We start from the raw sequence: 23,612 nt of genomic DNA, 5'->3' as shown, positions 1-23,612 counted from the left end.
GTGTATGTATGCAAATAGCTTTCTGAATGCCAACCCCCCCCCCCCAACCACAAACCACAAAAGGAACAAGCAGCAAAGAGACAGCGAGAGAAGTGAGTCGAGGGAGAGAAGAAGATGAAAAAAACCAGCTAGTTTGAGAGTGAACTTCATCTATGCCCGGTCACACCTGATTAATGCCTATAATTTGCCATGCCACAGACTCATTTACTCCATCACAAAATCAAGTACAAATTGATAGAGAGGTCTATCTATCCCTGGCTCGTGGTAGTGGTTGGAGAGAAGAGGAGGGGGGGGGGGGGGGGAGGTAGACAGAGCGGTGAAGAGAGACGATCCAACCCAGGGCAGAAGCTTTTAATTAATGACCCCAAAGTTGTAGTGCGTGCGTCTTCTTGTAGTGTTTGGCGAGAGTAATTAATTTTGGTGATGTCTTTGGTTTTTAAGTGGCCTCAGCGACAATGTCCATGTTGTTGGTTACGGTCGTGCGGAGAGAACGGTAGTATAAATGACCGTGCAGTGGGGTGCTGTACATACACGGTGTGCTGTTCATTATCGTAATCCATCTTGCTGGATAGTAGTACTTCACGTTTGCCAGCAACTTGAAAGTACACATGCACTTGTACCCAAATACAAGGAAATGTACCACCAGTTTTGAGAATCTTTCCTCATGCTTAGTTTTACACCCCATCTTATGAAGTGCTTCACTTATTTTCCTGGACAGCACTTCATTAAGTTTCCTACCAGTAACTTTGTCAGTGAATTTCCAGTCTCAAGCATTTCACCAAAGAACACTGAAAACCCATCAGAAACTTTGTCAGTGAATTTCTTGTTTGTTAGTTTTTCTTTAGAAAAATAATATGGTAAGTTATTTTCTTCTATGTAATTATACAACAGTGAACGAATTGAGATTTTTCAAAGAAGCACATTTTTTTTTTTTTTTTTTTTTTTTTACTTTACTTTCATGGGAAAACCATGATTTTTTCAAAGGGGCTGGTACAGGGAATTTTTGTGAGTGCGCATCCGTACTTCACGTTGCTAGGCATTCATCGCTTACACACCTAGCACAGAAATTCAGCGCTTGCCCTATAAGCGGACAATGATGATAGGAAGCATATAATTCAGCGGTAAGCAGAGCCATGATATTGAGCCCTGGTCCCGCTTAGTTCGTTCCAAAGGGAAAACAAAAAAATGAAAGGCAAATCATGTAAACACATGAAACGCCCACACCGTTTTCCCTCCTTACACCTGAGCCTTCAAAACCAAAAAATTCAGCAGAGATTTTTTAATGTATGCAAAAGATAAATAGTCCCATTAGGGATCTCAGACTGGGTAGAATGACTACAAATGAAACTGTCTCCAACCCTGACTGGCATATTCTAGAAGACATCACTGAAGTTCTGATCAAAGAGTGTCAGTTTAGATTTAGGCTTTCACTGCGGTAATGGATAAAGAAGTCAGGGCTGATGACAGCATGGCCGAGAGTTTGGTGAACTTTAAAAAAAAAACGAACAGCATTTCAGGAAAGGTTTAAAGACAGTGGACACTATTAGTAACTGTCAAAGACCAGTCTTCTCACTTGGTGTATCTCAACATGTACATAAAATAACAAACCTGTGAAAATTTGAGCTCGATTGGTAGTCGGAGTTGCAAGATAACTATGAAAGAAAAAAACACCCTTCTCACACGAAGTTGTGTGCTTTCAGATGCTTGATTTCGAGACCTCAAGTTCTAAACTTGAGGTCTCTAAATCAAATTCGTGGAAAATTACCTCTTTCTCGAAAACTATGTTACTTCAGAGGGAGCCGTTTCTCACAATGTTTTATACCATCAATCTCTCCCCATTACTCGTTACCAAATGAGGTTTAATGCTAATAATTATTTTGAGTAATTACCAATAGTGTCTACTGCTTTTAAAATGAGGTTTTTTTCTCCCCCTTTCAAAATACAAGCTTTGGAAAGAACCTGTTGCGGCTCTCAATGTCGGCCTTGTGTGTCTATTCATTGTTGCATTGCTTCCTCAACAATGAATGAATGGATAGATTGGGGGGGGGGGCTTGGGCATTGAGGTTTTTTAAAATGTAACTTTACTGTGAGGTGTGGCACATGTTCAACCTGGATTGTGTGTATCACTTTGACCAAAAGGTTGTTTGATTTGGGATTGAACAAAGAACAATTGACTATAGAGCGGGATTTGAACCAATGACCTCCAGATTAATGTGCCCGTGCTCTCCCAACTGAGCTAGCCCTATGTTGGTGGTCTCCCTATGTTGTCCAATGTCAATGTTCGGTGGTTTCAAAAATTTGTTTTATTAGTCTAATGTTAAGATGTTTGTATACGTAATGGACTTTAAACAAAAACGTTGTGCTACAATTACAGGGGTGGATTTCACAAAGGTAGTCCTTAGGACTAGTCCCAGGCAATGCTAAGATATGGGACTGGTCCTAAGTTAGGACCAGTAAATCATCCTAACTTAGGACTTGTCCTATCTCTTAGCATTGCCTAGGACTAGTCCTAAGTTAGGACTACCTTTGTGAAATCCACCCCAGGCATGATACTTCGCCCTAGGGAAAAGGTTGTACAATTGTACTGAGTCCTAAGGGCTGATCGGCATAATGGTATAGGCTTTGACAGACCTTTGTAATAACAATTTTTTTCAGATCTGAGAAGTCTCCCGAACCCCCGAACACCTTGTCCGCGGCAGTAGAATAAAGCAAGACAGTTCTCTAAGAAAAAACTCTACCTGGCATGTAGATACACACATGGTGTCACCACAAACCAAATAAATATTGATCCCTAACCATGCAATGCCTCAAATCCTAAATAACAACCTTGCTGATTTTTCTGAGAGCAAACAAAAGTAGTTGTAAGAAAAGCGTGCCTAAAAAACATCAACATACGTCCCTTCACAAAAAAATATAATTCCACACATTACAAAGATGGGGGCCCTACATAATAACTGTAGTCACCATGCTGGAAATCTGGCCTCTACCGAGTTCGAGAAAAAAGAAGAAAAAATTTGCAAAGTTCATTCATTGATGCTAGTTTTTCTTCTACCAATACATGTAGGATCAATAGGCAAATTGGGTCTCTCTGATGTCTACTAAGCGTTGTGTGTTAATGATCTGAGACTCAATGGAGACTGGCCTAAAGCAATCGCACAACATCGGTCAACGGTAGTGTCCAAAGGCCCACACTTTGTGTATCACAACTTATATATAAATTAACAAACCTGTGAAAATTATGGCTCAATCGGTCATCGGAGTCGGGAGAAAATAACGGGGAAAACCCACCCTTGTTTCCGCTTGTTCGCAGTGTCATGACATGTGTTTAAAATAAATCCGTTATTCTCGTTATCGAGAATTGATAATTGTTTTAATGTTTTCTCAAAAAGTAAAGCATTTCATGGAACAATATTTCAAGGGAAGTCTGAAGGAGCAAGTTTGGGGAGTCAATCTGAAGTCAAACAACTTTTAACTGCCGTAGCCAGGGATCACACCCAAGTTTACGATACAACCTGGGAAGCGGCAGCCAGGGCATCATCTTAAAGAGATGCAACTTTTTAATATTAAATATCAAATAATAAACCACAAGGGAAACTGACTTATTATATTTGTTCAAAGAATGAAACCCTTAAGGAGCGAAAAAGCCTACCTGCTTCGTAGTAATCCCTTGGCTCCTGTTTGACGGTGAATCCCCCGTAGCTGTGCTCGATCGGAGCCCCCACCTGACTGTGGTGTTTGAACGGGAGGAACGTCGGCTCAGAGTTCTGGCGATGGAACGGGGAGCGTGGTTCGCTGCTAAATGAAACAAAACAGGGCTCTGACGTCTGACGATGAAACCTGTTTGAGAACAAAAAGTAAAACAAACCAGAGAAATTAAAAACTGGGGGTGATTTTGTTGTTAGAATAACATAATTGTAAACCTTTTGTAGATCAAATTTTTGGCCGAGACACAATGAATGAAGATGTAATAAAATGTTCTGTAGAAGTTGCAGCTTTATTAGTCGTCAAGATTTTGAGAAAAAGTGAAAACTGTTTTCAGGAGAGTAGAGACATTCGTTGTACATGCTAAAATGATTTAAATTTCCCAAAACTACAGCACCTCAGCAAGTAATATTTTAAGGGAAGTTTTCCACCATCATTATCTTTAAACCTTGTAAATTTAATGTAAATCTTTGGATGTTTGTGTTTTGTATTGTACAAATAGTACCAAAACTCTTAAAACAACTCAGTATACAATATGTTTGTACATCAGTGAAGAGGCCTTTCTGAATAGTTTATGTTTAAAATAACTTTTGTGGGTGGGTGGATCGAAAGAAACACTTTCTACAAATCTAAATTCAGTGTTCAATTACTCACTTATTATATTCTGGAAGGCACCTAAGAAAGAAAATCTTAAATAAAAGTGAGAATCCTTGCAAGTGCTTAACTAGCCCCACTGGTTTTGTGCTTTGCTACTTGAGCTGCTTTATGAAATTGGGTCGTGCTGGGTTTGTCTCCATGCTATTCTTCCAAAGTCCAATCAGAAGTTTTTACAAAAAATATTTAGAAAAAGTGTTTTTCTTAGTTTTCTTTCTTTCTTTTTTTCTTTTCTTTTTTTGAGGGGAGGGTGATCAAAACAAAATATCTCTCACCTTTTCTCGATGATGTACCCGGGCGGATTCCGCGCACAGTGGAACACCGTCGGCTCCTTGAAGGGCGTACATGCAGACATCGCACACGAGGATCTCTGGGAGGAATGGGACGGCAGCTCCTGCTTTATAATGTTAAAATTCAAGTCCAGTCTCGGCAGGGCCGGCGAGGGTGCCTGCTGCTGCTGCTGCTGGGCTGCCGAGAGCGGGGTACCGATCCGGCTGGTATGCTCCTCTGAGATGCTCGGGGTGGGGACCAGGGACGTCGTGGGTGGGCTCGGGACGCCATTATTCATGGGGGGGACATCGATCACCAGCTGCTCGCCGAAGTCAAACTTACGGCTGTTGAAGTCGAAATGGGAGTGGGAGGAGGAAGCGGTTGTCGAGTTGGAGGGGAATTTCATGTGAGCGCAAGGCTTGTGACAATTTGGGCTCTTTGGTTCGGCTTTGATCTTGATGTTGAGAGGAACTGCATAGGGAGTAACAAAAAATAAGCAACAAATTTAGTGCAACAAAAATAATAATAATAGTACATTTTTTCACCTAAACAATTGGTGAAGAATAAGCCCTGCGTATACTTCACACAAAAGCAAATGGTGACCAACAAACGGTACGCCCCTGTTTTTTAAATTGTGACGCTTTCGTTTTCGAAAACTTAAAACTGATCTCTCCCCTAGAAACAAAATATACGATTGACAAAATCTTGTATGCAACTCCTTAAGACATTTTCAAGACAGAATCATCCATACCACTGCCGCAGTGCTCTGCAACAGTTTTCTGCGTGTCGTACATAATGAACTACCAGCTTCCAAAACTGAGAAAGAGAAGACCCTACAAGAGATTCGTGGCGCAAGTTTGTGCAGTTTCCGTTGTGAGTGACTATTAAAAAAGCTACTTGAATCTCCTGTGATCCACTTCGGTGTCCCCCTTCTTCAACAGTGACTAAGGGTCTGTTTGGCTACAAGAGAGGAGGGGCCCGGCAGAAAACCCAAGCATCTTCACAGATCGCCATGGTGATGCTAATTGCAGATAACAACAGGGTACAGCAGTGATGGCAAAACCAATTCTCATTTGCATCACAACCCCAAAAAGCAGAGTCAAAGGACTGGGACAAGTCAAGAGAGGTCTCCCCTCTCTAATGATTTGCATATTAATCATGTGACGATGTGGGCAGATGGTGGTTAAAGACAGTGAAGAGCATATGGTTTGTGGCATCCAATACTGATCCAGATTATTTTAGGCACTGATTTATGGCGGCAGAACCACTGTTTGGATCTGATTGACAACCCATCACTTACACACGCCAATAAAAAAGGGCAAAACATTAGGTACACTTGTATACTGTAAATTTGCATTCTGTGTGCTTAACAGGCTCTGGGCTATTATCCCAAAATAGCATGCCCACAAAACTTCCTGTTCACTCCAAAACGTAGGAAACTGGTACATGATAATCACTCTCCAAGTCTAGAAGCTGCTTAGCGAAGTGGTTCCTTACATTTTTAGCTTATTTATAAATAAAATTCTATTTAATACTTTTGAGAAAGCCAACTTGGTAAGAAACTTTGACCATTTTCATAAAGCTGCTTTAGCAGAGAATAGTGCTATACAGTTTTGCAGATGAGCAAGATACCAGTCATAACTTGTACAGTGACATGATACTTTGGCTAGTAACCTTACGATTGGTAAGCATAGTTTTGTTATGCTTAGCTCGGATACTTTTTGTGCTTCCAGCTTAAGCACCATTCCCTGCTTAAGCAGCTGTATGAAATTGGGCCCTGGTCTTGGACGGGGATTGTCAAGATGTGGATTTCAAAACAAAAAAATTCTTTCCTTCAACTCAAATGTAGTTTCCCACCCTTCAGATTTTCATAGACCGAAATGATGACAAAACTATCCCATGTCCAAGATAAAAGACTGCAAAACCGCAGCCAGGTAAGTTGAACCCAGTCTGGCCAATGAATTGGATATTGTTTGACCTTGGTTATCTCCTCGCTCAAAAGCCAATGTGAAAAAATCACCGACTCCCTTAATTTGTCCGAACCACTCTCCGACACAATCTGCAGGGGTCTGGTAAAGACGTTGACTATTGATACGAACACGCAGTTGAAGAAAAGAAGATATGTGTAATTTAGCTGCGTGTTCATAACAGGGGAGCAATTGGTTTTTTGTCTTCCTTGGTAGCAGTCATTCTAGATTAATGCCTCGTAGCTTATAGGAACGTGGCTTAAGTTACAAATAACCATAAATGTCAGGGAACAGACAATTGATTCTTCTATTCTTCAATTTCTAATTGTTGAATAACATGAAGGCATTCTCTGGTTTATTTGTTGTTGTTTTTTTTATATACATTTGTCCTTGTGCTAAGTCGGTAGGTATGCATTCAGAAAAAAAAACTTTGAAAAGGAAAACACAAAAGAATACTCCACAGAGCATGATGTGTACAGTAACATTATGTAAGTTCTGCGTCTTACAAAGTGAGTCCGAAGTTGCCAAGGCTACCCAGTGGTTCGTCAGAAGAAGGGATGTCAACGAGAGTTACTTAAGCAAGTCTTCACTAATTTGCCGGTGAATCAAAAATAACGCTTTTTTGTTGTTGTATCAAGGGGCCTTGTCACACGAGGCAACTTTTATTAGAGGCAACTTTTATTATAGGCAACTAGGAGGCAACCAACTGCAGTGTATGCTACAGGAACAGTTTGATAGCACATGAGTAGTTTTTTTTGTTCAACAGTGTGACACGATCCCCAAGAAAAAATGCAAACATTCAAATGTGAATTCATTTTCTTCTAAGAGATTTCTTGGAACAGGTATCCTGTAAATTGCCTCATGTGACATGGTGGCTCTATTTAAAGGGATGGCAGAAAAACTTTGGTCTAGTCTCGAAGAAGAGCCACTTCCACAGAAGGATTTTTTTAAAGGGAACCTTAAAGACAGTGGACACTATTGGTAATTGTCAAAATCCAGTCTTCTTACTAAGTGTATCTCAACATATGCATAAAATATAAACCTGTGAAAATTTGAACTCGATTGGTCGTCGGAGTTGCGAGATAACTATGAGAGAGTAAAACACCCTTGTCACACGAAGTTGTGTGCTTTCAGATGCTTGATTTCGAGACCTCAAATTCTAAACTTGAGGTCTCGAAATCAAATTCGTGGAAAATGACTTTTTTTCTCGAAAACTACTTCACTTCAGAGGGAGCAGTTTCTCACAATGTTTTATACTATCAACCTCTCCCCATTACTTGTCACCAAGAAAGATTTTATGCTAATCATCATTTTGAGTAATTACCAATAGTGTCCACTGCCTTTAAAGGGGGGTATACCTTTAGTAATTACACCAACAATTAATGACCCTGAAAATGTACTTGGTGAGAAGTAGTGCAGTTGTTAACAGTGTATGATATTTTGAAAAACGATTCCGTTCTTAGGAATGGGGCTGTAGAGAAAGAGATTAAAAAAAAAGTGTCTCAGTTTGCATGGACATAACCGCTGCAGATTTTTGGCGTTATCCCTAAAACTACTCCTTACAAGTTCCTAGCTACAATGTATTTCTCTTGGGAGTTTAGGGTTGAAACAAGGTCTTTGGAATGTTTCTACTTTGTATTTATCTTGGTTTTAAAAAACATACTGTGTAATCTAGAGCATTCTTTATGGTGTTTCTCTTGATGTTTTTGTGGGGAATTTTTTTGTTTTTTTGTTAATCAGCCGAAATCTATGTGGTTGGCCCAATACGCTAGCCTGTGAATGAGAACTCTCCCGATAGGTTATACATGTATTATCAGTATTATGGTGATCTTTTGACCAACTCACTGGAACATTTCTTGCAACCTTTCTCATCAACTTGATTTCTTGAAAAACATGTGAAGAAGCAAAAAAACTCAAACATCTCCGAATCAGAGTCCTTCAAATTTATAATTTGTCGTCGATTTTTCCTATTGTTTCTTTTCGGCCCCCCGACTCAAGTTCATTTGTTTAAAATAACTTTTATTCACTTACAATGTTAAACAACTTCCTGGACTATCCTTGGCCGTCTGTACAGCAATTTATAATTTTCCAAAGGCTCAGCTCATCCGTGACTTTTTCTTACTACTCGGCTATGGTCTTCTTTTGTGTTACAGCGATCTGCGTTCAATGCCCATTAGCAATATACAATTCCCTCATTAAGGCATAGTTTTTCCCGTTACCTCTACGATGATTATATCAATATTGATTTCGAGACTTCTCAATCACAGAGGGCCTTTAGTCACCGGCTCTCGGAAAAAAGCTGAAAGCACCTCGCTGCTTTTGTCATCGTTCAGTCAGTGTCGGGCCGTCCGGTTCTATCCCCAATTATTCCCACACGCCCATTGTGAGAATAAGCTCGCCCGTTTTTGTCATGATTCTTTTATTTCAGGGGGGTTGTGTTTACAAACCCGGCTGTAAAATCACAAACAAGCAATGTTGCCTTTTAAAAGGGTGGTCGTCATAATACAATTTGAGTACGATTTCAATTTGATTCTGATACGCAGTTCAAAGCACAGCGACCGCTCTGCTCACTGCAAGACACCTTTTTAAATTTGTCCAATAAATCTCTTGCTTTTGAGACAGGAGAATTGGCTGTTCCTTGCCCCCTATACATATGTCTTAATCTACATGTAAAGGAAACAACGGTGTAGTAATTTGCCATTTTGCCAGCGGCTATATCTTTAATACACCGACAAATAAATCAATCTTACGTGTATATTCAAATAAAGTTTCTACTTACAAAAGAAAATTTTACAATGGGGAGAGGGGATGGGCAGAGAGCTTTGTAAAAAAGAGACTATTATAAGAGCATCATTTCTCATCTCTCTGTTTTTTTACGGTATGTGAACAAAAAGTACAGTTAACTGAAGATAATTGGTTGGTTCTGTGTCCCATTCAATTACAACAGAGTAAGCACAATAGGAACCATCCACACTTTAAGGTAAACTTTGTATAAAAGTATAATACAACAAAATATATAAAAAAGTGGTGAAAAGACAAAAGAAGACAAGTGGATGGGGAAAACACATTCAACATCATTGATAGTTTAGAATATAATTGGTAAATAAATAAAAAACCTCACAATTTGGAAGCAAGCTTTGGTCTGGGGTTTGAATCCTACCAAGCTAACCGCTTGTTTCCAATTACTAGAAAGTAGAGTCTTCTAGTTGAAGATTAGCTGTTGCCAGCTTGGTGTTTATACCCCTTAGTAGGAGTGTGCCAGATTCCCTTGACAGGAAGATCATCCCAAACCACACCCCCCCCCAAAAAAAAAAAAAAAAAATTAAAAAATAAAAATCTGAAAACAAACAAACAAACAAACAAACAAACAAACAAACAAACAAACAAACAAACAAACAAACAAACAAAACAAAAAAAACAAACAAAGCTGCATTAGTCTGTCTCCCTTTGGTGACTGCTTTGCTTTCTTTCGAGAAAATTTGAAGGCTCAAAGAGATTTAAAGAAAATCATTAAATCTTGGAAAATTCTGAGAAAATTAAACGCCTACTGGATTATCCCCCCCCCCCCAAAAAAAAATAACAACCGAAGCTTTAATGATGAGACGAACCTTCACATGTAAGTAGTAATTCAAGGATATTTAAGGGAAAAACCAGGTGTGCAGGTCATTTATAATCGGTTTAATGAGACGTGGGGAGGAGGGGGAGGAGAGAAGACTCATATTTTAACATGAAAAACAGAGTTGATGATCATTAGTATAAAGATAAATTTAATCCCACATAGGTAGCTTTTGCACATCTGCGTGGGGTTCGTTGTTTACATGTGTTTTGGGGGCAATATGAATTTTTTTTGTGCTTTTTCAGGAAGTTACTCAAGGTTTGCAGATTTCTAACCTTTCTCAGTTACTGGCAAGCAGGACCATGCAGTTGTTCATTTGAGTAACAACTAAGTCCATATTGCATATCAAAATTAGGGTTGCTTTCAACGTTGAACTAGTCAGCTGGACCAATTGGAGAGAATTTTGACTGGTACGCTGGTGTTTTAAAGGCAGTGGACACTATTGGTTACTGTCAAAGACTAGCCTTCACAGTTGGTGTATCTCAACATATGCATAAAATTACAAACCTGTGAAAATTTGAGCTCAATCGGTCATCGAAGTTGCGAGATAATAATGAAAGAAAAATACTCCCTTCTCAAATGAAGTTGTGTGCGTTTAGATGGTTGATTTCGAGACCTCAAGTTCTAAACTTGAGGTCTCGAAATCAAATTCGTGTAAAATTACATCTTTCTCGAAAACTATGGCACTTCAGAGGAATTATACTATCAACCTCTATCCATTACTCGTTAGCAAGTGAGGTTAATTATTTTGAGTAATTACCAATAGTGTCCACTGCCTTTAACTGGCAATCAGGCATAATATTTGGTCCTTGGGAAAAAAAGAAAAAAAAACCAATTTAGCACAAGCGCTGACCTACATGTACTTGTTCATATAATGTAGAGTTAATAACATTTTCAGGCTACCTACATGTACACAACAGTTTTCCGATTTTTTTTCTTCCAAGGGCAATAAACAAAATCTGGTAAAAGATTTATGTTCTGTTAGCGACGGTGTATGGGAACCAGTGTGTCGCCTACCAATTTTATTAGCAAACTATATTTTTGAGAAAGACTATTGCCCAACTTCAAAGCAAAAAAAACAAACATAGTAAAATGGTGTAAACTAATCAGTTCTGGGGCCAATTTTATAGAGCTGCTTAAGCAAAAAATTTGCTTAAGCACGAAAATAGCTCGCTTATTTTACACATGTTACTGGCCAAAATTTCCTGCCATATACATTGCTTATGACTAGTATTAAGCTGTTGTTTACTTAGCATTACAATTGAGTGGAGTCTTGGCCGGTAATCTGATTTTACTAAGCAATGAAATTTTTGCTTAAGCAAAAATTTTTGCTTAAGCAGCTCTATGAAATTGGGCCCAGGTCAGTTAGCAAATAATGCCTAGTAACATAGAGTGTGCACACACACAAGCAAAAATTCCTGCAAAACACGCTTGACCTTAGCGTGGAATTCCCTGCATCTGTAAGCACCAATTCTTAGGTAAGCAGAGCCATGAAATAGGGCACAGGTGTCTCTCGACAGCACCTAGACTTGAAGCATTTTGTACCGACTGTATTATATCCCCCGTCATATTTTTATAGTTTTTTTTTTATATCTCTTATGAGCACTCAACCGCATCTCAGTCTTGTCACCCAATTTACTAATGACTGTATAGAGCGTCATTTGAGGGGAAAGAAATCAATGTGGGAAAATGGAGGCTACAGAAATAAATAGGGCGGTAAAAGAGCAATTTTTGTATTTTTTTGTGTGTATTTTTTTTCTCTTTTTCTCGTAACAAGTGCCTGAACCAGGTCAGCCTCTTGATGTTCCCCCCTTTGCCATCTTTTGTGTCTAGGTTTGTGTAGGTTATGATTGGTATAATATAAGAGGGTGTATGACAATGGTTGCAAATTCACACAGCATCTACATAATTTTTAACACATAATAAATATGTACATGTATAAATAAATAAATGCTAACAAAAATTGACATGCCAAAACACTCTTTCAGGTCAACAGGCCGAGTCACACTGAAGTGATAACGAAAACAACAACGACAACGACACAAAGGGGAAAGCTTCTATTGGTTGAAATGCTCCACACACAGAGGTGCTGTACATATTATGTCCCATACTGCAAGACAAACCCATAATGTATGCTGCTCCAGACACTTCCTGCCAATGACTGCCATTAACCTGAGTTCAATTGCTCATCAAATAGATATAAGAAAGGGCTTCTTGGAAAAACATTTATGCAATAAGTCTTTTTCAACATTAGAATGTTTCAAGTTTGTTCAGAACATGTACAATATGACCCTACGTTTATGAAATTAGATTTTGGCACATTGACATTCTTCCAAAAACTGACACAGTATAATGTACATGAACCACCCCTTGAATAGATTCTAATAGTCGCTGTGGATTCATTGTGCTACCGTGAGAGTTCATCAACAAACACAGAACTGCAGAACGCACAAGCAGTGGCAACATGAAGAGTTCCACTACAATATCATAGTCTAGCCCCCTCTATAGTCACAAGTTGGCCAACGGCACAAAAAATTAACAGCGCTATAGAGACTGTAGACTGGGCCCCTGTCTTTATGTCCCTGCCGCTAGATCCAGTGATTCCATTGGATACAATGATATGATAAACGTGCAGTGACATAGATGCCCAAACAGTCACTGCTGTCAAATCCGCAATATAATTTGACTGTGTATCTCTATGTGAGATGACTGAGGTCAAAGGTGAATCTACACGCCGGTTTTGGAAGCAGGTCTCTGGCGTTATTCACGAGCCTCAAAGAATGACGTCAGATGTTCAGGCTATAGAGACTGTTGTTTTTTAAGCATAAATATAGCTAAGCACAAATGCTGACAGACAAAAATGTACCATTTGTTGCTGGTTTCCCACACATTTTATGCTTTTGCAGAAAATTGTTGAGCACTATAATCAAGCCTCGACTCAAACAACTGAATGGTGATTTAAATGATAGAGGGAGCCCTTCATGCTAGTGGACTCAAAGCTCAGAAGAAGAAGAAGAAAGAGTTACATCAACAACATTTCAGGGAGTTTGCTGTCTTTAAAAATGTTTTAAAATGGAGTATACAGTGCTTTACACTTCAGTGTAGGGGTAAAACCAAATGACATTACATATACTGGTTGGTAATTTTGTTTTCATCATGTGAACTTGTAGATGTGTATCCTTTCATCCTTTTCAAGAAAAGAGTGTTGATGTAATGCCGATTTATTTGCAAAATTATCAAGAAAGATACAATAGAAGTAAGTCGCCAATAAAAGTTTCAGTTTAATACAGTGTTGAGATACTTGTTTTTTTTTTTTTTTTTTGAGATGTCAAAGCATTCCCAAAACTGCATTAACATTTCATGAAAGATCTAGTTGTCAAAGAAGCAAGGTATTTTATCTTATACATCTTGCTTCGAGCGCTCTTTTTGAGTCTTTATTCTGGCAAATTCCTTCAAAAACAATTTCAAGAGTCATTTCATTCACCATGTTTGTTGTCCGTTCAATAAACGAGCCATACCATATAAGGGCATTACTTGCAACAGCGCCCTCTGTTGTTCAATGGATTGTTATACTGGTTCCTTGTAAAATTGGACATCAGATATACGGGCGCGTGTGGTTTGATATGTGTGTGAGGGGGGAATCGATCTCCGTTGCGCTTTTGTGAACGATGAATAGCATGACTGTGTTACACCATGATTGCACTGGATAGTTATTGTTGTCTATCGTAGTCGGCCGAAAACAAATCTTTGTGTCAAATCTACCATTTTGAGAGCATTAAATATTCAAGAAATCACAATTCTGAAGAGAAGAAAACCAGGGGCAAAAAAAAAAAAAAAACGTGATCGATATTTTCCTCATTTTTCCTATATTTTCCTCATTTTAGGGCAACATGTTTTTTTTTTTTTGGCCTAAAGAAAAACAAAACTGTCTTGGTATTTTCAGATGAACGTAGTAGAATCCATCCTTGTAACGCGAAGCGTCAGCGGGCACCAACCCAATCTGTGGCCACAACATTCATGAACGAACACCGACCCTCACAAATCTGACAAAATTTCATGCATGACATATTTGTTTCTCAGATTCAAGTATTTGTTATTGATTTCTAATCAACAGGGTCAATACTAAACGATTTAACTGGTACCGAATGTAACCTTTAACTGGTATCTATTTACTATGATGGCCATACAAAAGGCACCAACCAAATATATAAAAAATGCCTCAAATCAACCAGTCCAAAAAGTGAATTCATTTTATTGCCGTCACGATCCCTTACACATCACTGCCCCTCCGAACAGCTCCCAAAAACAGACCAACCTCCTCCTGAAATGGACTAGCCCACCCCTGTCACATGTCATGCAGCTGTCAAAAGTACTTGATGATTGCAGTCAACAACTTGACCTTACGACCTCAGGGAAATGGCAATAGCCAACCCCTCTGTGAGTGTAGCCTCAGTCCATTTGGGACACTGAGGCAAAAACTGATTTGACTTTAATATGTACACTGGTCCTACTGTGATATATCGAAGCTGTTACGTAACTGATAAACCAGAATGGCTTGACGCAAACACAGCTAGGCTGGTGCTCTATGATACAAATCACTGAGGCAAAATAATAATATAAAAAATACCAGTTGATCGTCCCCTCCCTCATCCTTTTTTGAATCTGCATCATTTTTTTTAAATTTATTTCTTATTTTATATTTATTCTTTCTTCAAGAAGACAACTTTTCTGAGTATTTCTCATTTATTTTCTATTGGTAATGTCAAAGACCAGTCTTTTCACTTGGTGTATCTCAACATGCATTTAACATAACAAACCTGTGAATATTAGAGCCCAATTGGTCATCCAAGTTGCGCAATAATAATAAAAGATAAAACACCCTTGTCACACGAAGTTGTGTGCTTTCAGATCTAATTCTGAGGTCTCGAAACCAAATTCATGGAAAATCACTTCTTTCTCAAAAACTATGTTACTTCAGAGGGAGCTGTTTCTCACAATATTTAATACTATCAACCTCCCCCATTACTCGTTACCAAGTAAGGTTTAATGCTTACAATTATTTTGAGTATTTACCAATAGTGTCCACTGCCTTTAAACTAGCAAATCTCTCAAGAACTTGTCACTTATAAAGTAAGTTGTTACTTTAAAACTGAAACATTGGTGGCCAGTTTGAACTAAAATGCTTAGAAGCCTGCCTTTGAAAGAAATAAACAATACAAAATCAAAAGGCCCTCATCCTCCTCTTTTTGGAAAATCCGGATGCTCAACTGGTATTTTTTTTTGTCCACTTGGCATAATAGCTAGCAACCGGTGATCTGCATTATGTGCTGTTGTTAGGGGGCTTGATGCTGGCCTGGTTTTTGTTTTGTTTGATCAAGGACTTTATATACAAAAACACAATTATGGCTGATATGAAATGATGTTATGTAATTGCTTTTTCAACTAAATTGGATTTACCGGAAATAGAACAGACTTCTTTGACTTCGTGGCCAGCTGCATAAGAAAGTGTGATTATATTCAGCATCATAGATTGTTCGCTGAAAGAAATATTTTTTGTCCTTGCCCATTTAAAAATAAAAATTGCAAAAAATAGTTAATGGCCTGATGTTTCGACCCTAGCAGAGTCTTTCTCGAAGGCTAAAGTTTAAAATTAAAAAAATAAATAAACCCTCTCCGCATTTTGCTGTGATTTAATACACATGCCAATTTTGCCCCATAATGCAAGGAAGTGAAACAAAATCGTATTTAAACTGGAAGCAGTTCAGGTGGAATTTCTTTCCAAATAGTGATTGGGGCTACTTTCCAATTTTGAAACTAACTTTAAGCACGGGGAGAACATTAGTAATTGTAAAAGACAAATATCTATCCCCACTTTATGCCACCCAATATTGTAAGTCTACATAAATGAGGATAGTAGTAAACATGTGAAAGTTTCAACTCAATTGATCATAAGAGTAATGAGAAAAAGTAAGGGAAACAACCCAACTTTATCTCTGTTTTAAAATTATTGAGGTTTTGGCATCTCTAGCAAGATCAAAATTATTTGTTTACTCATTTCCCCAAAACCTACAGCATCCCAAGCAAAAGAAAATAACTAGAGGGAAGTTTTCCACCACGACAATTATACCACAGCCTACAAAGTAATGTGCAAATCTCTGCTGAACACACCCTTTTTTAAATATCAAGTAAGTTTTGGGGTTGAAAAACAACAGTTAAAACTTTGCAGCAATCTACATTGACTCCTAGTTGTACAACTGTACGCTATCGAGAACATGTTTTCATAACAAGGAAGATTGACAAATTTGTAGATATAAGAACATGGAGAGATTGGTTTATTTTTCAGGGAACTTTCTGCAGAATCAGGGAGAGTTACAATGTAGAAGCTCTGGGGTCGATTTCTAAAAGAACTTAGAACTACATGTAGCCCAAGTCCTACATGTAACTTAGGAGACAAGTCCTAACCTATTTCTTCCTCCATGTCCTAACTTAGGACATGGAGGTAGAAATCCCCTCCATGCTTAGGACTAGTCCTAGGAGTTAATACAAACTTAAGCCTAGTCCTGTGTCCTAAACTCCAGATAAGACTAGTCTTAAGTCTTTGTGAAATCCACCCCTGATACTGACAACTCATCAAAACAATTATTATGAATCCGGCTTTGTTAAAAAGGATTCGGGTACTTTTTCAAAATGTCCACAGATTTACATTAAACTTACAGGGTTTGAAAATAATGATAGTGGAAAGCTTCCCTCAAATATTACTAACTAAGGTTGTGTAGTTTTTGATAAAATGAGTAAAACAAGTCACAAAATTATTTTAGCATGTAAAGTCCCCTTAACCAGTTATGATATTATACCAAAACCATAGCATAACTGGTTAATACGTCTTTATGTACATACTAAAACTGAGACGAAAATTATTACTTTTACTCATTTCTCAAAAACTACAGCATAATTCTACCTCCATGATCTCAGTAAGTAAAATTTCAAGGGAAGCTTTTTACTATCATAATCTTCAAACTGTGTAAGTTTAATGTAAATCTGTGGACATTGTGTTTTTTGTTAGGAAAAAGTACATAAAATACCCTTTAAAATATTTATTATTATGTGCAATACCAGTGGACATGTACACTAAACACTACCAGTGCAATAGGAACCCACACCAGACTTTAGCAGACTTTGCATCCAAGGTGATCCCTATATGGCCAGTACTTGCCGACTTGTTTACAGCCTGGACTCACTCCATGAAACACCCCCCTGGGGCAATGGGTTCATCAATAGGAAGCTTTTCATTATTGCCAGTCAATCAGAAACTTCCACTTTCTTTAAAGGGGGTGCTCCTCTAAGAAAATTTGCCACAAGTTTTTTGTTGGTGCGCATTTGTTTGGAATGGAATCGGAATGGAAACTTTTACAATGGTTCCTGGGACTAAGGAAAGATACGTGTTTCCCAAACCAAAGGTTAAGGAACAGATGTCTATTTTCCTAATGCTCTCTTCTCCACCAGACACAAGAATAACATACTAAAATAATATTTTAGTTGACAAACTTCTGAACAAAATAAATCGTTGAATGAATGTTTGTGCAAATAAATATTTAATGGTCTGACATTTTGACCCGAACAGAGTCTTATCTCGAGAAGGCTACATGAAAAATACTTTGAGAAAGATCAACTCTGCTTGGGTCGAAACGTCAGACCATTAACTATTTTGTTTACATTTAAACAATAGGTCCTTTTGGTTGGTAAGCAGTTTGCAACAGCTGATTCTAATTTCTCAATGAATATTTGTGGCACACAAGTTTTATCAGCGATCCATTTATCAAAAAGCATGGATCTTCTTAGTGATCAAAGTATTAACACTAAAACTCCAGGCCATGTGATTATTAAAAGATAACGCAAGAAGAAATAACTGATTGCAAACTGTTGATGACCAAAATGACTAGTCTTGCCAATGCAAACAGTTTCTCAAGTCTGTTCCTAGAAAGAGTCTTTCTCTAAAAGGCAAACAAAAATGTCTAGTAGTAGTTGTTTGAGAAGCACTCTGGTAGGGGGTGACTGGTCCATATATTCTAACACAAAAAAAATAACTCTTGATGATTTACATGCTTAAAGTGATGGTTACGCTTAGGGTTAGGAAAAAAATACACGAGTATCGGAACATAGATGTCGGAAGTTCTCATAACATAAAGGTGTACCATGGTAGGGCACAGCCTGGTGGTAGGGCAGACTTGAAAATATTTGCATCTTCCTTCCAGGAAGTTTTTGAACAACAATCGGGCTCATAAAGACATTTAGAAATCAACATAACAGGAAAATATTTCCATAATCCAGTAAGATTTCATATTTTTTTCTGGAACAGAAAATGGAAAAGATTGGTTTAACTTTCATGGAACTTTTAGTAGAATTTAATCAGGGAAAGTTTGCAGCTTTGGTGGGGTCCAAATATGAGACCATAATTACCATTTTGTATTTTTAAACAGAACTGAACACCATCAGTGGTTTAGGAAAAAAGGAAATTTATTCCCAAATTTAGTTAACAGCACATTAGCTCCATGGTATGACCATGCTCTGTATGAAAAAGTTTGTCATATTTGGTGATCTAGTTTTTGTGTGATATTTTGTTGAGGGATTACAGTCGAAACAAGTTTACACTTTCAAAGTGATGGTTTTAGAATTGAAGTATGCTGTGGTGAAAAAAAATAGAAACATGGAGGGGAAAAAATCGGGGAAAAAGAATGAATAATAGGACAAAATGAGAAACAAAATCCATGGTTCATTAGTGCAAAATGAACTGCTGAGCGAAATTGTCCATTGTTCGCACAGTGCATCTGCACAAATCGGAAACACTATTGTTATAAAAAGATGAAGTTCTTTTGTCGGAAAAGCTATTGTTATGGAAAGATGCTAGGTTTTTTTTTCTTGTCAAACAAAAACCATAAATTCACACGCTTGCATCAATACTATTATTATTATTTATTTTGTTAATGGAAGTTGTACTCAAACTAGTGGAAACAGCAATTTATCTTTTCCACTTCGCTGGGTAAGTGAACAAACACCATTTTGACAGGAAGTGTCATGATAAATGGTTTATTTCAAATTCAAAAGAGTGATGGGATAAAGCCATTCATATTAAAAATGCACTCCTTACTTGCTGGACACGATAAAATAAACCATAAACAAATTTTGAAAGGGCTTATCAGACCATTTAAAGTTTGGCGTCGATTGACAGGGAGAGAAAACAGACAATTTTGATTTAAAAAGGATCATTACAGAATTGGTTTTTGCTAACGAAACAGCTGTTGGCAGTGTACACACTTCTATGTAATCCACGACAATGTACATTAACTGACAAACCTGAAAAAGTTTGAGAGCGATCGGCCATCTGAGTCACAAGAAAATAGTGAACAAAACAATTACACATCTTGCATGACATCGCTTTAAACTCCAAAAACAAGAAATTTGTTTTATTTATTTCTCATCAAATATGACATCAGACAGAAATATTTTGAGGGTTGTTTTCTACTATAATCATCGTTAGACCGTGTAAGTTTTATGTAAATCTGTGATCTTAGACTAAGTTTTTTTCTTACCAATTCTGTAATGTTCCTTCAAAATCTCTGGGGTCCAAGAAAACATTACATTGCATTTGTGCTAAGATACTCAGTACTTTCTCGACTCCTGTTGGGGGGGGGGGGGGGGGAGGTAACAATTTACTTGCGTTGGTTTTGAAAAAGAAAACCTTTAAAAACAACTAGGCCAATGTTCTTGCAATACACGTGTGGGATTTTAATGAAGTGGCCAAGGTTGTCAGCCACCTGCACAGATTCACCGGAAAGAATAGTTTCTTTCTAATTACACTGTTGTAGAAACAATTTTAATAACTACAATTTACAAACGTAAATCATATTAAACGATATCGAAGCACACAATATGAGACCAGGAAAGATACATCCAGGACATTGCATATATAAGGTTTTGATTTAGTTTAGATTTGAACAAAGAAAAATTTACTTGAGCGGGACTTGAACCAACGACCTCCGGATTAACAAACTAGTTTTTGCAATATTTTTGCAGTCTGCAGTTTCTCATCACCAATTAAATATAAAAAGTATGATGAACTTACAAATAGTGTTAGTGCGTTTTGGGCACATCACTAGTTGAATTTTCGGGGGTTATATTTTTGATGGGGAAGGAACATGTGGACTATTGGTAAAATATTTTATAGAAATGACAGCCGCGTATCCAGTACTTTGCCTGATCCTCGTTGAGTGACAGTTTCATGGTAGGTGCATGTCACGTGGATTCATTACAGCCTTTTTTTCTTGTACGGGCAAGATTCAAACACGAACACTTAACACAAACCACACAGAACTAAGCTTGTGTGGACAGCAGAAACTCAACAAATATGTGTTTGCATTTTAAAGATAATATACCCTCAAATTATTTTAACGACTTGATGCAAAGTACACAATTATGATGACCACGGAACGAACCAAACAGACCACAGCCCCTTTAAGGGGAGAGGGGGCTCCATAGGTCAAATTCCATTTTCTGACCTAATCGCTTTGACTTGAGTCGTTATGAAATGAGGGGGAAAAGTGCAAGTCCCTTAAAAACCTCATGATAAAACAGTGTAAAATGTCTTTGTATTTGATACCCTTCCACTGCAAACTTTAAAGACAGTCTGGACACTATTGGTAATTTTCAAGGACCAGTCTTCTCACTTGGAGTATCTCAAAATATGCAACAAAATAACAAATCTGTTAAAATTTGAACTCAACTGGTCGTCGAAGTTGCAAGATAATGATCAGAAGAAAAAACACCCTTGTCACCCGAAGTTGTGTGCTTTCCATGCTTGATTTCGGGACCTTAAAATCTAACTCTGAGGTCTCAAAATCAAATTCGTTTCTCAAAAAATTACGTTATTTCAGAGAGAGCCGTTTCTCACATTGTTTTAACCTATCAACAGCTCTCCATTGCTTGTTAACAAGTAAGTTTTTATGCTAACAATTACTTTGAGTAATTGCCAATAGTGTCCAGTGCTTTTACGCCCTAAAACATCTAAATGTCGTCACCATTCAGAATATATTGGTCTACTCATTTTTGTACTAAAATCTTTGCTCAGTTTACATATGAAATACGTCTGACACCATTTTCAAATTTGGGTTGATCACACAAAACTGAACTAGAATGGAATTTGAACCTGCAACCTCCCGATTTACATGCAAGTGCTCAACCATTATAGCTATACTTATGTTGGCAAGCTCCTGATAATCTCATAAACATCTTTGTTTTGGGGAGCAAGTCAGAACACATACAACCATTTTTCATTGGATTATTCTTGAGAGTCTCTCGAAAACAAAACAGTCAAAGAAAAAAGAAAGAAAAAAAAACTGATTCTGTCTACATGTGTACAGGTTAAATAAACAATCTGTTAAATAAGTACATGTAATAACACTTTTCCGACAAAAAGTTTTTACAAAAATTAATAGTGAATGGCCTGGCGTTTCAACCCTTTTTTCAAAGGCAAAAAAGGTTATCTTGTATATGAGCAACACATTTCCGAGGGGACAAAACTTGTTGGACTCATCTGGCTCTCGATAAATAAGCTGAAAAACACTTCTCTATCCTTCGCTAATTTTCCCGCCATCTATATCCGCCGCAAACCTGGCAGCTTTGAAAACATGCTCAATCCTTAGAATAATAACAAAAATTACAACAGTGATCAGCGAGAAAGAACGACTGAGACGAGGTTGTGATTCACTTAGAATATTGTTCTTGCTAAGTGACTGATAAATAAATATTATTACTGCTCGGCGATTAGGGCGGAGAAAGATGTGATGTACCAAAATCTAACGTACATACCCCCACCAGGCTTCCCATACCCCTCCCTCTCCCCCAAATTACACTGAATATTGACTTACCATTTTCATTCTGGAAGTCGGGTACGAATTGTTCAGCTTCAGTATCGGAGTCACAAAGTCCTATAGGGTAGGTAAAATAGATGGGGAATAAAAAAAACACAAGCAAACGTCAAGAATAGGACATAATTTCACAACAATTCATTTCAAGCCCCATTTTTAAGCAACTGTTTATGAAACTTCTCAACTTTTGCAGGGTAAAATTTCAGGGCCAGAAGTCTGTAAGCACAAAAAGCTGCTAAGAACAGAAAAACACTGCTTAGCAGAAACAAGTTACCAGCCAAAATGTCATGGTGTCCCACTTATGTTTTGCTCAGCAAGTAAATGTGGTACATAGGGGTGTTGGATCATAAAGCAGTCACCACATTGATATATTAAAACCAACATTTAAGGTTAACAATAAATACTATAGTATAATAATATTGAAGTCTTATAGTTTTAGCGAACATATGTACAAACAAGGTACTCAAGGCGCTTACAGTAGTACAAATTTTACAGAAAGATAGGTTATTGGAGTTATGAAATTTGAGACCCAATTTTGTAGCACATTATAAGGGTTTACAAGGTGCTATGGCGCATACAGCAGCCACAGCCAGGAACACCAGGGCGAACCCCTTGCACTGGGTTCTTTTATGTGCAATACACAACACACAGGACCAACGGTTTTCAACCCAGCCGAAGGTTACAGTTGGTTGTAATGACTTTTCACCGCAACCCTCCTCCCCAAAACAGAAATTTACCACACTTTTTTTTTCTCCTTTTTATCACATCTTTATCCCTTTTGTCAAATTGATCACTTTTGCAGTTCTTGTTTTTCTGTTCATTGATTAATTTCAATACTTTGGAATACAGCCTTGGCCCAATTCTTTCTTTATAGTCACTCCGTTATTTTAATCAATTATTTATTATTGATATATATTATAATGCATTGTCTGCATTGATGAAGTGTATTGCTGTTTGGTTAACAGTTCTTTTTATTATACATGTAGTAGTTTTAATTAGTAGTTTCATATTAAGGGGGATCACGGAATCCTGTTTCAATTGTTGATATCGTTCGGTGTGTTTTTATCGGTTCCTTGTTTTACATCCTTATTATCCATGAAACAGGGAGACCGCCAACCTCATGGCTGGATAGCCCATGCAGGCTGCACATTAATCCGGCAGTCAGCAGATTAAAATCCCATTCTAGCAAAACGATTCTTTGTTTTGTCCCCCAAAAATTGAAATTAACATTTACCACGCCAGTTTCCCCTTGTGGTTTATTACTTGAAAACATTAAAAGCAAAATAGTACAAAATAGGTTCATGAGGAGCCAAGTAGACCTTTTTACAATAACCCGACAATAAACATCACCAAACTGGAACGAGCGATCACAAAACTGGGTATTTAATTGCCGACCAAAGTCTTTAAAGGCAGCTGTACTTTTGGTACTTTCTCCAGAAGATAATGACCATAAAAACTTGGGGTAACACCACTGGAGAGCTG

The 23,612-nt window shown here is 37.8% G+C and overlaps 1 protein-coding gene across 1 annotated transcript in view; it reads right to left on the bottom strand.

The window, feature by feature from the left end:
* The window catches only part of LOC139937538 (ETS translocation variant 1-like), an 86,810-nt gene that overhangs the window by 15,248 nt on the left and 47,950 nt on the right, over positions 1–23,612 (bottom strand). Inside the window, exons 5-7 of the mRNA XM_071932735.1 lie at positions 22,131–22,190; positions 4,632–5,097; positions 3,650–3,837 (exon numbers count right to left, since the gene is read on the bottom strand). Coding sequence (XP_071788836.1) covers positions 3,650–3,837; positions 4,632–5,097; positions 22,131–22,190 — 714 coding nt within the window. The remainder of the gene's footprint in view (positions 1–3,649; positions 3,838–4,631; positions 5,098–22,130; positions 22,191–23,612) is intronic.

The sequence above is a fragment of the Asterias amurensis genome, chromosome 5 (assembly GCF_032118995.1).
Source record: "Asterias amurensis chromosome 5, ASM3211899v1".
NCBI classification, from domain to species: domain Eukaryota; kingdom Metazoa; phylum Echinodermata; class Asteroidea; order Forcipulatida; family Asteriidae; genus Asterias; species Asterias amurensis.
This window is presented reverse-complemented; position numbering and strand designations above follow the sequence as displayed.